This window comes from Pygocentrus nattereri, chromosome 3 (assembly GCF_015220715.1).
Source record: "Pygocentrus nattereri isolate fPygNat1 chromosome 3, fPygNat1.pri, whole genome shotgun sequence".
Lineage (NCBI taxonomy): Eukaryota > Metazoa > Chordata > Actinopteri > Characiformes > Serrasalmidae > Pygocentrus > Pygocentrus nattereri.
Genome location: NC_051213.1, coordinates 20,549,101 through 20,561,589, shown reverse-complemented (window position 1 = coordinate 20,561,589; position 12,489 = coordinate 20,549,101). Strand labels below are relative to the sequence as shown.

Genomic DNA, 12,489 nt, shown 5'->3' with positions numbered 1-12,489 from the left:
CATATGTTTAACAACATATCTGACTTTAGCAGTAATAACAAATCACTTGTATCTACCAGCAGCTACAGAAGCTCTGTGATATAAAATCACAAGATCACCAAAAACAGCCCTAGTAGCCTAAATTTACAATGTCTCTACATCAATATGACTGTAATCAAGTTCAATAACAGTGACTCAATACTACACACTTAAGAGATAAACTGTTTATTATATTAAGCCACATGGAATGTAACTAGGAAAACATGCTTACGTCATGCTTGTTGTCACATGTCCATTACAGGAATTTACATGCTGCCATTATGTTAGCTTATACTGCTTGCTGTACAACTGATGCACTACTTTAAGCCAAACTCCATTTTTCAAAACTTAATATATTTTTTCTAAAAAAAAAAATCATAGTTACAGACAGATTATTTTCCATGAATTTCTGTCTGATTTTAGTAATACTGTCATCTGGATTGCATATATAACTCTAAAATCATTGACTCTAATACAAAGAAATACACAGACATACATTTCTAAAGAATTATCTTTGGTTTGGAATATGCATAGTAAGGTTTTGTACACTGATGTTCATATTTAAAAGACAACTTTTGCTGCTCTTGTCAGGAAAACAAATTGGAAGGGCAAGCCTGCACACACCGTTTGAAGGTGACTAGGTGTTTTCGAATGTTAGACAGCAAAGACTGAAAACTAACAGATTAAAAGTCAAAGGAGAGTGTGTATTACACAAATAGATATGAATTCCACAAAGAAAAACAAGGTTCAAACAAGGCACAGCACAAAGCAAAATGTTAGGTTTCCTACTATATTTCAGTATTTCAACACAGCTGTATTGTCCTAGCGGTTTAGAATTATGAATTTCCTTTCATAGCCTCCTGCACATCCAAATATCTACTAAATCATATTTCCATATAAAACAATGCATATACAGTATATGTATATTGATATTGGGACAAAACCTTGTATCTCAATTTGTCATTTTTGCATTTTTTTTACTTAATTTGAAAATAAAAGGTCTTTAAATTATGTTCATATTTCTTGAGAAATGGAGCAGCAGAACTTATTAAACATTACTTGTGATTAAAATTACATTAAAAGTAAAAAAGATTTTCCTTCTCCTGGAAAAGATACCACATATACTGTATGTAAAATGATGAACCTTTTCACCAATAGTGGACTACTTGCATGTAAACCGCAAAAGCATGAAAATGCATAAACAGCAGTGTACCTAAAACACCATACCTTGACCCCCATTCTGCAGTAAATACTGTGCTATATATATGTATGTGCTCCATGCAGTTAACATTGTCTGATGTATGAATATGACATATATGGATAAATGGTGTAACGATATAACTGGCAATTAATTTAAGGTGACTGCAGGACACATTCCTACTTCAAAGCAGAGCATTTCAAAGCATTTCAGCTAGGATATCTTATTTCAGCATTCATAACAGTCAAAGTTAAAAATGTAATCAATTTAAATTAAAAAAAAAAAAAAAACAATTATGGCACTGCTTGAAACAATGTATCAAACAATCTTCAACGTAAATAAAAACAACTTAAAAATAAAACCTACAATCTGCAAGAGTACATATATAATATATACATATGTGTAAACGTGGACTTACTGAGTATCTAAATGATATGACTGTCCTTGGTTTAATAAACTGGCAAGATTCTGGTCCCTGCATATTCATCTACATGGCTTCTGCAGGGGGACCTTTTTTCTGCTAGGCACAGAAGTTTTGGTGTCTCTTAATAAGTGGCACTTAGTTGCACTATGCGGTCAGTTTGTGGTTCCACCAGCAGCAGCTACAGGGGTTCTGGAATTGAGAGGGCTGAGCTTCAACATATTAAAGAAGGTGACAACCTGATTAGGAACCTCTGCAAGCACGGACTGTGCCAGGGCCTCCTTGGGAGCCTAGATGGACAGATAGATGGAGAGAGAGAGAGAGAGAGAGAGAGAGAGAGAGAGAAGGAAGGAGAGAGAGGGAGAAAGGGAGAGAGGGGAGAGAAAGGGAGAAAGGGAGAGAGGGGGAGAGAGGGAGAGAGGGGGGAGAGAGGGGGGGGAGAGAGAGAGAGGGGGGGGGGGAGAGAGAGAGAGAGAGAGGGAGGGAGGGAGGGAGGGAGAGAGGGAGGGAGGGAGAGAAACATCAGTTATCCTTTCAATAAGAAGAAGTGGTTGTGAATTGGCTTTAGGTGACTTAATGGCACCAATGAAAGCAAAATGTAAAATTACCATGATTCAAAAATATGTAAAGAAGAATGAATTTTATATCTTAGATTATACCAGTCCTTTATGCCTCAGGACATGCAAATCAAGCAGACACGTGCAGAGAAAAGAGGTGAAACCAGTATAAATTTTGGTTAAATAAATAGCTTTTGTAGCCCTACATGTCTATGAAGGTTTTGGATCAGAGGGAGGCTGAAGTTTTTTAAGTCTGAAGTAGGACACAAGTTGTTCAGGCAACTCTGCTAGAACACACTGGGCAAGTGCTTCCCTGGGTGCCTGAAATGAGATGGACAGAGAGGGATAGATAAAGAGCTGTCCGCTAAAGCCCGGCAGAACAAAATGAGGAAAAAAAAAAGGGTGCACAAAAAAAAAAAAAAAAAAAAAAAGACGTAGAGAGCCTAAATATTCAAAGGAACGTGTGCTGACTGACAATGCCAAATGCAATAATCAGTACTGAGTAGAAATACAGTACAGTATTACTTTGGTCAACTAAGATATTTAGAGTGTTCACATGATTTATAATGTCTAAATATTTATCAATGGAAACCTTAGAAGCAGCACTGTGGAATATCAAGTCAGCCACACATTTATTATAAAGTTTGTTAGAGATAAAAAAAAAAAATCAAAAATGAGATTAAAATTAATTAAAAGTGATCGGTTTAGCTTTGTGAGCACAGATGATCACCAACAGCCAGAAAACAGGCACATATCTGGCCCAATATGTGCTATACTGACATAGCTCAGAATTTAAGTCCACTTACGTTCTGGAACTTTCTGTAAGGCACAAACTGCACTATGTCCCGTATAGCAGGCTCTCCAGATGGAGACCTCAGGCGCCCATCATCCCCATCCAGGATCTCCATGTCAGTGAAGTCAGCCCCCCCAACACCCACAATGATGATGGACATGGGTAAGTGAGAGGCAGCTACTATGGCAGCGCGGGTATGATCCATGTCTGTGATAACACCGTCCGTGATAATGAGCAGGACAAAATATTGCTGCCACACAAAGAAATGCAAGAAGGTGAAATTTATACCATGTAGTTGGCAAATGACACATAATGGTTTTACTTAAAATATTTCTAATATGGAACTGTAGCAGTCAAGTTCGGTGTAGATACTCACCGAAGCTGTGTTCTGCTGTAGCGCCTGCTGAGCAAACTGGCTCATGTGTCTGATTATGGGAGCAAAATTTGTAGGACCATAAAGCTTGACCTGGGGCAAGCACATCCTGTAAGCCTCAACCAACCCCTCCACACCTACAGCAAAGAATTTCAAAAACACAATAAACATAACCATCTACTATTCCCCATTTGAGCAACTGCAGCATATGACCAACAGCAGGATAACTGAACTAGGTGCCTGATTCTAATACTGTTACGTACCAGAACAGAATGGATTTGATGGATTGAAGTTGAGAGGGAACTCATGAGACACCTGTAAAACAAACACGATTGTTCTCATACTCTTTGAGGACACTGTTCACATCACATTGACTTCACTGCGCTATGGATTCTACGAATTCTGCCACAACTATATTTAAATGTACCTGCCAGTGTGGTGGGATCTGAGCTCCAAAACCAAAAGCTGGGAACAATTTGTCGCTGCATAAAAACAAAATAGCATATTTGTTATAAATGTCATCAACATTGTATAAAACAAATGTTGCCCTGCAAGCATTTCAGATTTTCTGCTTGTGCTCATCAGGAAAAAAATTGATTTGGCTTACAGTGGCTTCATATTAAGTTCAGATTTGAATACAAGATTTTTCTTATGACATTTATAGCCCCTACTGGCCTTGCTCTGACATATCTTGCCAGTCTCTTGAAGCATTAGAGACTACTTAGAGACCCAGAATCATTTGAGTTAAAGTAGAGATACCCAAAGTAAAATATTACTCCAGTAAAAGTAGAAGTCCTTACTCTAGACCTCAACTTGAGTAAAAGTACAAATGAATTTGTTTTCAAATGTACTTAAGTATTGAAAGTAAAAGTACTAAAAGGTTAATTATGGCTCTAATGTCCTGTTATCATTTTTATAACCAGACTCGCTTCATAAACTCAGATTAGGTGAATATCAATAGGTCAAAACAAGCTCAGAACAAAGTGACCGCTGTGCCCTGATTCGTGTTTTTGCTTTGCATTATTTTTGTTTTGACATGTTACGTTTTTATACACACAAAAACCAAAATGAACGACAGAATGTAGTGGAGTAAAGTCAGATATTTGACTCTGAAATGTAGTGGAGTGAAAGTAAAGAGTCACCCAAAATGGAAATACTTAAGTAAAGTACAGACACATGAAAAAACTACTTAAGTACAGTAACAAATTACATTTACATAGTTACTGTCCACCACTGCATTCAAATGAAGCTTTTTCAGGTGTTGAGAACAAAAAAAATAATTTGCCTAGACTCAACATCAGACTTCCTTGTGTATTCCTTGTGTACACTACATGCTTGCTGCTTCACCTGTCATAATCCTGGATCACCAAGCCAACAGACCAGATGGCAGAAAGGTATTCGTTTACTCCATTAGGACTGATGTAGTGCAAAGAGTCAGGAGACCTCGGGTCACCATTTGACCCGGTGAAATCCACTCCAACCTACAGCAGAGAGAGAAACATTATCCTTATATTCAGGACCATCTTCTTCTTCTTCTTTCGGCTGCTCCCTTTAGGGGTCGCCACAGAGGGGTCTGCCTCCATCTTGCCCTATCCACTGCCTCCTCTACTTTTACACCAACCATCTCCATTTCCACCTTCACTACATCCATAAACCTTCTGAGGTCTACCTCTTCTCCTTCTGCCCGGCAGCTCCATCTCCAACATTCTTTGCCCAATATATCCACTATTCCTCCTCAACACATGTCCAAACCATCTCAACCTGGCCTCTCTGGCTTTATCTCCAAACTGCCCTACCTTCACTGTCCCTCTGATCTGCTCAGGTCCTCTGATGATTCAGGACCATACATTTCAATAAAAGCCAAGTATACATCTATGACAGAAATCCACTTACAGTAAAATTTAACTGACAACCACCCATGATGTAATCCAGAAAGGTATACTCCTTCACAACCTAAGCACAGAAAAAAGGAAAATTAAAAAACACTAATTAAATAGAAATGCAAATCACACTGTAATTATCCCTTAGAAGTCAGGAGTGATTACATTTTACTATAATTACACAAATAATTACATAGTGAGTTGAACAATTAATTACATATACATTTCGCTTATATTTCAATATTTATATAATCAGCATTAAGAATACACTTCCAAAATCTTTACAGTTTCTTTTAATGTCAAGCAAATAAAAAAAACAGCTATTTTTTTTCTTTCCACAGATACACAACAATAACTTCAAATCCTAAAAAAATCTCCTTTACTACTTATGAACACTTATGTGGTAACGATTAAAAACTTAAAATCCAATAGAATTTATTTCAAAGTAGCTACAAGTGAGATATAAAGAATTACACTTTTTTTATCATCAGCAAATGCTGCAACTTTTAAAGGATAAAATACACAATCTAAACAGTAGATATGCCACAGTGATGGAAAGCAGAATACCAAAGTGACATGACGGGGCATAAGAGATAGCACTGATACAATACCTGGCAAAATTTCACACTCACAACACCAGAGTTCTTATAGTTCTTCTTCTTCTGCTTCTTCTTCATGTTAATACAGTCAAACTCTGCCTATAGGACACAAGACAATTCATTTGACTGAAATACCCAGTCACAGAACAGCTTCACCACACAATTCTGCAAAAGTTAAATTTCAAGTGTTTTATGCAGTGTGTGGTCTTACTGGTGAAACGCGTGTGGCCTGCTGCAGACGTGTCATGTTGGTCTCAAAAATCCCAATAAGGTCATGTGATCCATCATTGTCATAATCATAACATTCCACCTGCAGAAATGGCAAATATACAATATTATATAACCCAGATCTCACTCTACCTATAAGATGTTTACCAAATCACTTGTTGTTCGCACAGCAAGCCAGAGAGATAATAAGAGAAAACATGCATAAAACCCACCAAAGCACAGCAAGCTAACATCTACAATTCTCTCTCTGCAAACAGCCTTTCATGACCAAGTATGACTACAAAATTAACACACTTTGCAAAAAGGCATACCAGAAGAAAGCAATACATGAATCCAGATGGAAGATGTAACCAGTGCCCTCATCTCCAGTGTCTATTACCAGATACAGTACATTAGTCACGAAATCAGTGGTTTCTATGTAATATAAAACATACATAGTGAATACTGAATATGATACAAAGTGATTCAAACAAGCAAACAAGGACCGAGGAGGACTTCGAAACCACCACAAATTCGATTTCTGCATTGCAGAACAGTGCAATACAGCACTACAGATGGAAAATGAAATGATTCTACAGTAGCACAACACCATTCAATTGAAGACATATTAGCTGAAGCACACAATGAGATGTAATGTAACTCAACTAAACCAGCACTGTATGGTATTTTTCTCTCTTTTAACCCTTTGGCAATAAAAAAAATTGGCAAGAATGAACAAATAATACTGAACAACTCTGGATGGATTTCTTGACGATACAAATGCAAACCAAAGTCCACCATTGTTTTCATAATGCAGTCCAAAAAAATAAATAAATAACCAAATATTGCAACCAACGAGCATGTTAATATAAGCAGCAAGCATATGAGATGCATGTTAGATACCATGTTAAATAAAATATATTTACTAAAAGAAGGAGACTCTACCTTAATTGGCTTCTCCATATCTCCTCCACAAAGAGACTGTAGAGGGATTCTGAAAGGTCTCCATGTAGGATTAAGGTTGTTCTTCACCACCTTTAGGATAACAAAGATTGAGGAGATGCATTTCAATCAGCAAAAATAAACTGCAACTAATGCTTTATAAAAGTACTATTATTTTGCAAGCTATTTCCTCAGGTGATTATAAAAAAAATCAGTGTGATGAAATCTAAGAGTTTGAACTTCTAAACAGGGTTAGGAAAGAATATATGTAGCTGGATTTGGTAACTAATCTATTATTATTACAAGAAAAAATAACAGGAACCTCAAACATGATATTCATTTTTTTAAATACAAATATTTGCACAATGTTTAAAGTGATCACAAGAATCAGAGGTACAGAAATGATTCATTCAGTTCTATTTCTACCATATCTTGACAGTGAGTGCTTCAAATGTATATGTTATTAAATTATTTTTGTTCTTCACTACTACAGCAATTGAATCATACCTCTGTTCTGTGAGCAAGCTGCCATCCCGTCTCCATTTGCCTGTAAAACTCTAGATAGGGGTCTGACTTCCCAAAGAAATCCTGCAACCAGACCATTATGCATTTATTAATCACTCTTTAATAAGCAAAATTACCAATATAATATCAACTAAAATTATAATCACGCCATTCACCGTATCATCACACAAACCAATGTGATGAAACATAACATAAGCCTTAATATGTAATAAGCCTGGGCTTTCAAGGGGTTGAATGCATTTGCACTGAATGCACTTGGTTGTTGCACTGCATTTTCTGTACTTGGTTGTTGGATTTTTCCTTGCAATGGAGAGAATATAGAAGTATTTCTACAAATGCAGCTAGGCTCTGTCCTTGTTGCACAATAACTTAAAATGTGCAGTTGCAGCAAATATGCATGGTGCTTGCTACACATGAGCTCCACGTAGTTCAAGGTGAATTTGCTACTAGGCTATGTCTGCATAGTTTAATGATAGTCGAACTTCATGTCACAGTACAAAAAAATTGCCCAAACCCTCTTGATTATTACTTTATTTGTGTCCTTCCTTTTCGCATTACTTATCACAGCACAGCAGTTCTCCCAATATGACATAACATACACCATGTGCTCTTAGTAGAAACTTGATTTACAAACAAATTGGTTCAATTTGAATGGTATGAGCATTTTCATATAACTGAAGATAATTAATATGTTACCTTGACAGTTCTACGTTACTATTGTATCTTAGGAATAGGTTGTATTCTGATAGAACCTACTGTATAGCTGGGTTGTATCTTACCTTTTTATCCAGTTTCCTAGCCTCGGCTTCAAAATTTACCACTCTATTGTCCTTGATTTCCTCAGCACTGATCTAAAACAAAAAGAAAAATCTTCACCTGAAGTAAAACGTAAGTTTCAGATCTGTAAGAATTCAATTTCTAATTGAAATTTCTGCCATTTATTGCTGTGTTTCTGAAATAACTGTGAGATCTTGTTTCTGCCAGAACATAAGATGGCAGATGCAAATATTTACTATGATCATAATCATATTACCTCCAAAATTTGCCTACAGTATGTTCAGCCACAACTTCAAGGTGAGCAAGGAATACAAAATTAATTTTACAGTAACAGGGCTTCAAAGTGAACAAGAGGTTTACTAATGCTGAATGTTGCATGAGTGGTCTGACAGGTTACCAGTACTGACAAGCTCTGACCAATTATAGGCTATAAATAATCACCTTACAAAATAGCACAACAGTTGTGCTGTGAATTGTGCAGGCTTAAGCATAGACAAGTAAAGGTATATACGAGTATAGACGAGTAAAGGACATTTACCGTAATGGTGCCTTTTCCTGCTGGTCTTTTGTTCTTTAAGAGTGGTCTTGTCAGCTTCCCACTGGAAACAATCTGCGTTATGAAAGAGACAATTTAAACAAATAAATACCTCCTAATAATTACAACTTCAACTGATATTTTATAAACTGCAAGAACAGGCTAACAGGTGCTAGTTAAACTGTGAGTAAAACAACAAGGTTACATGTTTTTAAGATATTTTAGAAAGTATGCTCTCTGTACTACATGCATACTGCTCTTGCTGTTATTCCAATCAGATTCAAGGGTGACTGCAATTGGTCTTCTCCTTTAACATACCACATGACTACCCAAGCATGCGTGGAAATATAAAGAATGGATACTAGAGCACAGTGCTATCAGTGAGGCACCTACAATAATGATCCTGCACTGCAGATCTCACAGAGAACTAAGCAATCTAGTTCTGATCACTGCTGAACAGTAAACAGCAAACTGTCTCACCTGACCCAAGGTACACTCCAACTCCCCGAGGAAATCGTCATCACTCAAATCAATGGTTTTATTGTCTATGTCATAAAGGCTGAATCTGAGCTTTTGCACCACTTCAAAGTGATAATCGATGACAAACTTCTTGGCAAATTTTGGACACAGGCAGTTCTTAACTCTCTCCGTGCGATCAACCTGCAAAGCCAAAAGCAGCAACTTTACAATTAACATTGAGAAACTTTGACCTTTTTGACCAGCGTACCAGATCTGAACTGACCTCAAACCACTGGTTCCCAGATGTATGCATATGCAGTACACATAAGGGATCAGATTTGGAGCCCACATCCATGTCCAAGAGGTTTTCACAGGAGATCGTCAGCTCCACCTTGGTCACACACTGCGTCGCCATTGGTGAAAGCTTAAAAGAGACACATAAAAGTAGGATTTTATGGAAACTATTTGCCATCAAAGTGTCAGTGTCCAGATGCATGAGCCAAAAGATAAAACTGTCTTCTTTGTTTTTAACATAGTGATAATAAGAAAAAGAATATGAAGAAGAAGTACAGCATATTTAAAATGTTTCAAATGGGGAGCATTTCTAGCATTTCATGTTTTCAAGACACTTGATCAAAAGTCTGTTCACTTACAGAAGCTGATATGGACATTATTTCAGAAACACCTATGGCCAACTAAGCACTATCAAGGCTGCCTGTCAGGAGTAGGGTATTGCTGCATGCTGCATGCTGCATTGATGCATCTTTTGTGCATTAAATACATGGCTAGATCATGATGTCCATTTGAATTTTTAAAATAATCCTCCTAATATTGACCAAACTGTAAAGTGATCTGTGCAGATTTGTTGTTTTTTTTCCCGATAAAATTGAAGTAACATAAGTTAATTATTTATAGATGGGGTCTGGGTTTTGGGATTTAAAATCAGCAATGCTGATAATTCTCATGTATTCATCAGAAACAAACTACTTTTTCAGATTACTTTATTAAACTAATCACTTAGCCTCACTCAACAAAGGGCTCCCAAGACTATAAATTGCTTTTTTGGCTTCATGAAGCCATCCTTCCTCTCTATTAGGGTTATTCCGTGATTTAGCTTTAGTTTTTATAGGCTTTTCGTTCTGGTGACTATTTTTAGAAGAGAGAGGTTAATAAAGCTGGGTTATTAAAGTGCTGTAATACGAGGTCCAGCTACTGAGCCCAGAGCGGCTTTCTGTAGTTTTAACATGTGATGTGACCCTCTTGTGCCCTTCTACCACCAGTCACTGTTTATACCAGTAAGGCTCGCTAAGCTAGTTACCTGTCCGCCTCCACTCTCACTTCATCCGCTGGCTTTTATATCCGTGTTTCACTTTGGCTAAATTAGTTTACTTCCAATGCTAAGCGCTTGAGTTACTGACTATAAAATAAAGATGTAGTTAGCGTTAACGACACTTATGTTGCTACTTTTAAGATCGCCAGCTAGATAAAAGTCAGTTAACAACAGGACGATTCGAGTGGCTAGCGCTAGCATGCTACTGGTAAAGCTATGCTACATAGCTAGTTACTGGTAAATTGTCGTGTAGTTACCTGCTCGCACCTAAAGAGCTGCCGCCAATCTACCTAACCCACAACAATACTATTACTAGAGAGTGGCGATTTAATTCCGAAACTAAGGAAATAAACGCGGTTCGTTAGCGTTGCTGTAAGTTGAGTAAAGTCCAGCTAACGCTAGCAACGTAAACTTACTAACCCACACGAAAAGAAGTCAAACTGCCTGAACACAAATTGTTGTTGTTGTTGTTTACTTACTTAGTTTTTCTCCTTCTGCGCTCTTCAGCTTAGACTCGAAATTAAAGAAAGGGCGAATTGTGGCCAAATCACACAGCAAGAGCACAGTAGGCTAAGCCTTTCTGAATAGAAAAGACTTTACTGTTGTCATGAGCGCCACTCCCTCTGACACAGGCAGCTGTCAGGGAGTCCACAGCTTTCGTAACCTAACCATTGGTCAGTTTCACAGCGGTTCAGTACGGAAACACTGTCACATTTTCCTCTGCTCCGAATCTCTGGGAACGTGTTTTTTCCGTCTATCTTTTTAAATTGCAAGGCACAGTTAATGTAAGAGGTATATAAAGTCAGTTTACGAATATGACGTGGCGAGCGGGGAACTATAAGTTCTTATTGTGTAAGATTAAATAATTAAATAAGACTAGTGTAGCCAACTACGCCCCTCTGGGAATTGCACCCAGAGAATTTTAAGTGAAGGATACAGGTTCGTGGGTACCACAAAGGAACAGTAAGACTAAGATTTCCCAAACAAAAGTTTTTATTTAATCAAAATCTAGTTTAAATCAAACTTGATAGATAGATAGATAGATAGATAGATAGATAGATAGATAGATAGATAGATAGAGACAGACAACTACAAATATAAGCATGTAATATTAACAGCAACAACAAAGTAATACTAGATTGATCAAACTAGGAATGGAAATTTATTAATACTACAATTATTAAAAATAATATAATTAACATTAAAATCTTTTGGCTGCTAGCTGATTCAATAAAATTGGGATAGTGTAGTGGTTAACACCTCTGCCTTCTACACTGTAGACTGGGGTTCAATCCCCACCAGGGCAAAACACCCTACACTATACCAATATGAGTCCTTGGGCAAGACTCCTAACACCGCCTTGGCCTACCTGTGTAAAATGATCCAATTGTAAGTCGCTCTGGATAAGAGCATCAGCCAAATGCCATAAATGTAAATGTAAAATACAATACAAACAAACAAAACTCGTAGGGCAGAGACTCACCAGGGGAGGCAGACTACCTACAGCAATACCAAACATCTCAACACAAGTCACCCGTGCAACGAGAAGCAAACCAAAATACACAAATTCCCAAAAGTAAGTGAACACAAAATAGGCCTCTCCCCCTGGAACACTCAGCACCTACATCACAATCAACCCAACTCAACACACAGAAAGAAAAAGAATGGGAGACGATGGCTGCACTGCTGCTCAGCTAGTGGGTTACTGGGCTTAATCTTAGGCACCGCCAAAAAATGGCTTGAACTACACACAAAGTTGTTACATTAAATGCACCAAGTGCACAAAACAAGAGCACTAGTATTTCTCAGCAGCCAAATCCCCCAGAAAAAGAGAATAACACAAGGCAATGGCAACCCACAGTAAATTAACACGAT

At 37.5% G+C, this 12,489-nt stretch overlaps 1 protein-coding gene across 3 annotated transcripts; it reads right to left on the bottom strand.

Moving 5' to 3' along the window:
* Window positions 1-188: 188 nt before the first annotated feature.
* On the bottom strand, window positions 189-11,249 carry cpne3 (copine III). 3 transcript variants are annotated; one of them, XM_017700364.2, is made up of 17 exons: window positions 11,094-11,249; window positions 9,568-9,708; window positions 9,306-9,485; window positions 8,829-8,900; window positions 8,293-8,364; window positions 7,496-7,576; window positions 6,992-7,081; window positions 6,051-6,149; window positions 5,852-5,938; window positions 5,254-5,313; window positions 4,708-4,841; window positions 3,788-3,842; window positions 3,624-3,675; window positions 3,364-3,497; window positions 3,001-3,237; window positions 2,401-2,515; window positions 1,788-1,927 (listed from the first exon to the last, which is right to left on the bottom strand). In XM_017700364.2, the coding sequence occupies exons 2-16, from the start codon at window positions 9,697-9,699 to the stop codon at window positions 2,405-2,407; spliced, it is 1,596 nt and encodes a 531-aa protein (XP_017555853.1). In that variant the 5' UTR covers window positions 9,700-9,708; window positions 11,094-11,249; the 3' UTR covers window positions 1,788-1,927; window positions 2,401-2,404. The 3 variants fall into 3 exon arrangements, with proteins under 3 accessions (XP_017555852.1, XP_037392940.1, XP_017555853.1); XM_017700363.2 differs by lacking the exon at window positions 2,401-2,515 and having other exon boundaries at window positions 189-1,927; XM_037537043.1 differs by lacking the exons at window positions 2,401-2,515; window positions 11,094-11,249 and adding an exon at window positions 10,872-10,997 and having other exon boundaries at window positions 189-1,927.
* Between the last annotated feature and the right edge of the window lie 1,240 nt (window positions 11,250-12,489).

Excerpts from the sequence above, each read along its gene's own strand:
- cpne3 (XM_017700363.2), bottom strand. The coding sequence starts at position 9,699 with ATGGCGACGCAGTGTGTGACCAAGGTGGAGCTGACGATCTCCTGTGAA. Across the intron at positions 9,486-9,567 it reads CTGGGAACCAGTGGTTTGAG|GTTGATCGCACGGAGAGAGT; the intron begins GTCAGTTCAGAT and ends TTGGCTTTGCAG. Across the intron at positions 8,901-9,305 it reads TGGAGTGTACCTTGGGTCAG|ATTGTTTCCAGTGGGAAGCT; the intron begins GTGAGACAGTTT and ends TTCATAACGCAG.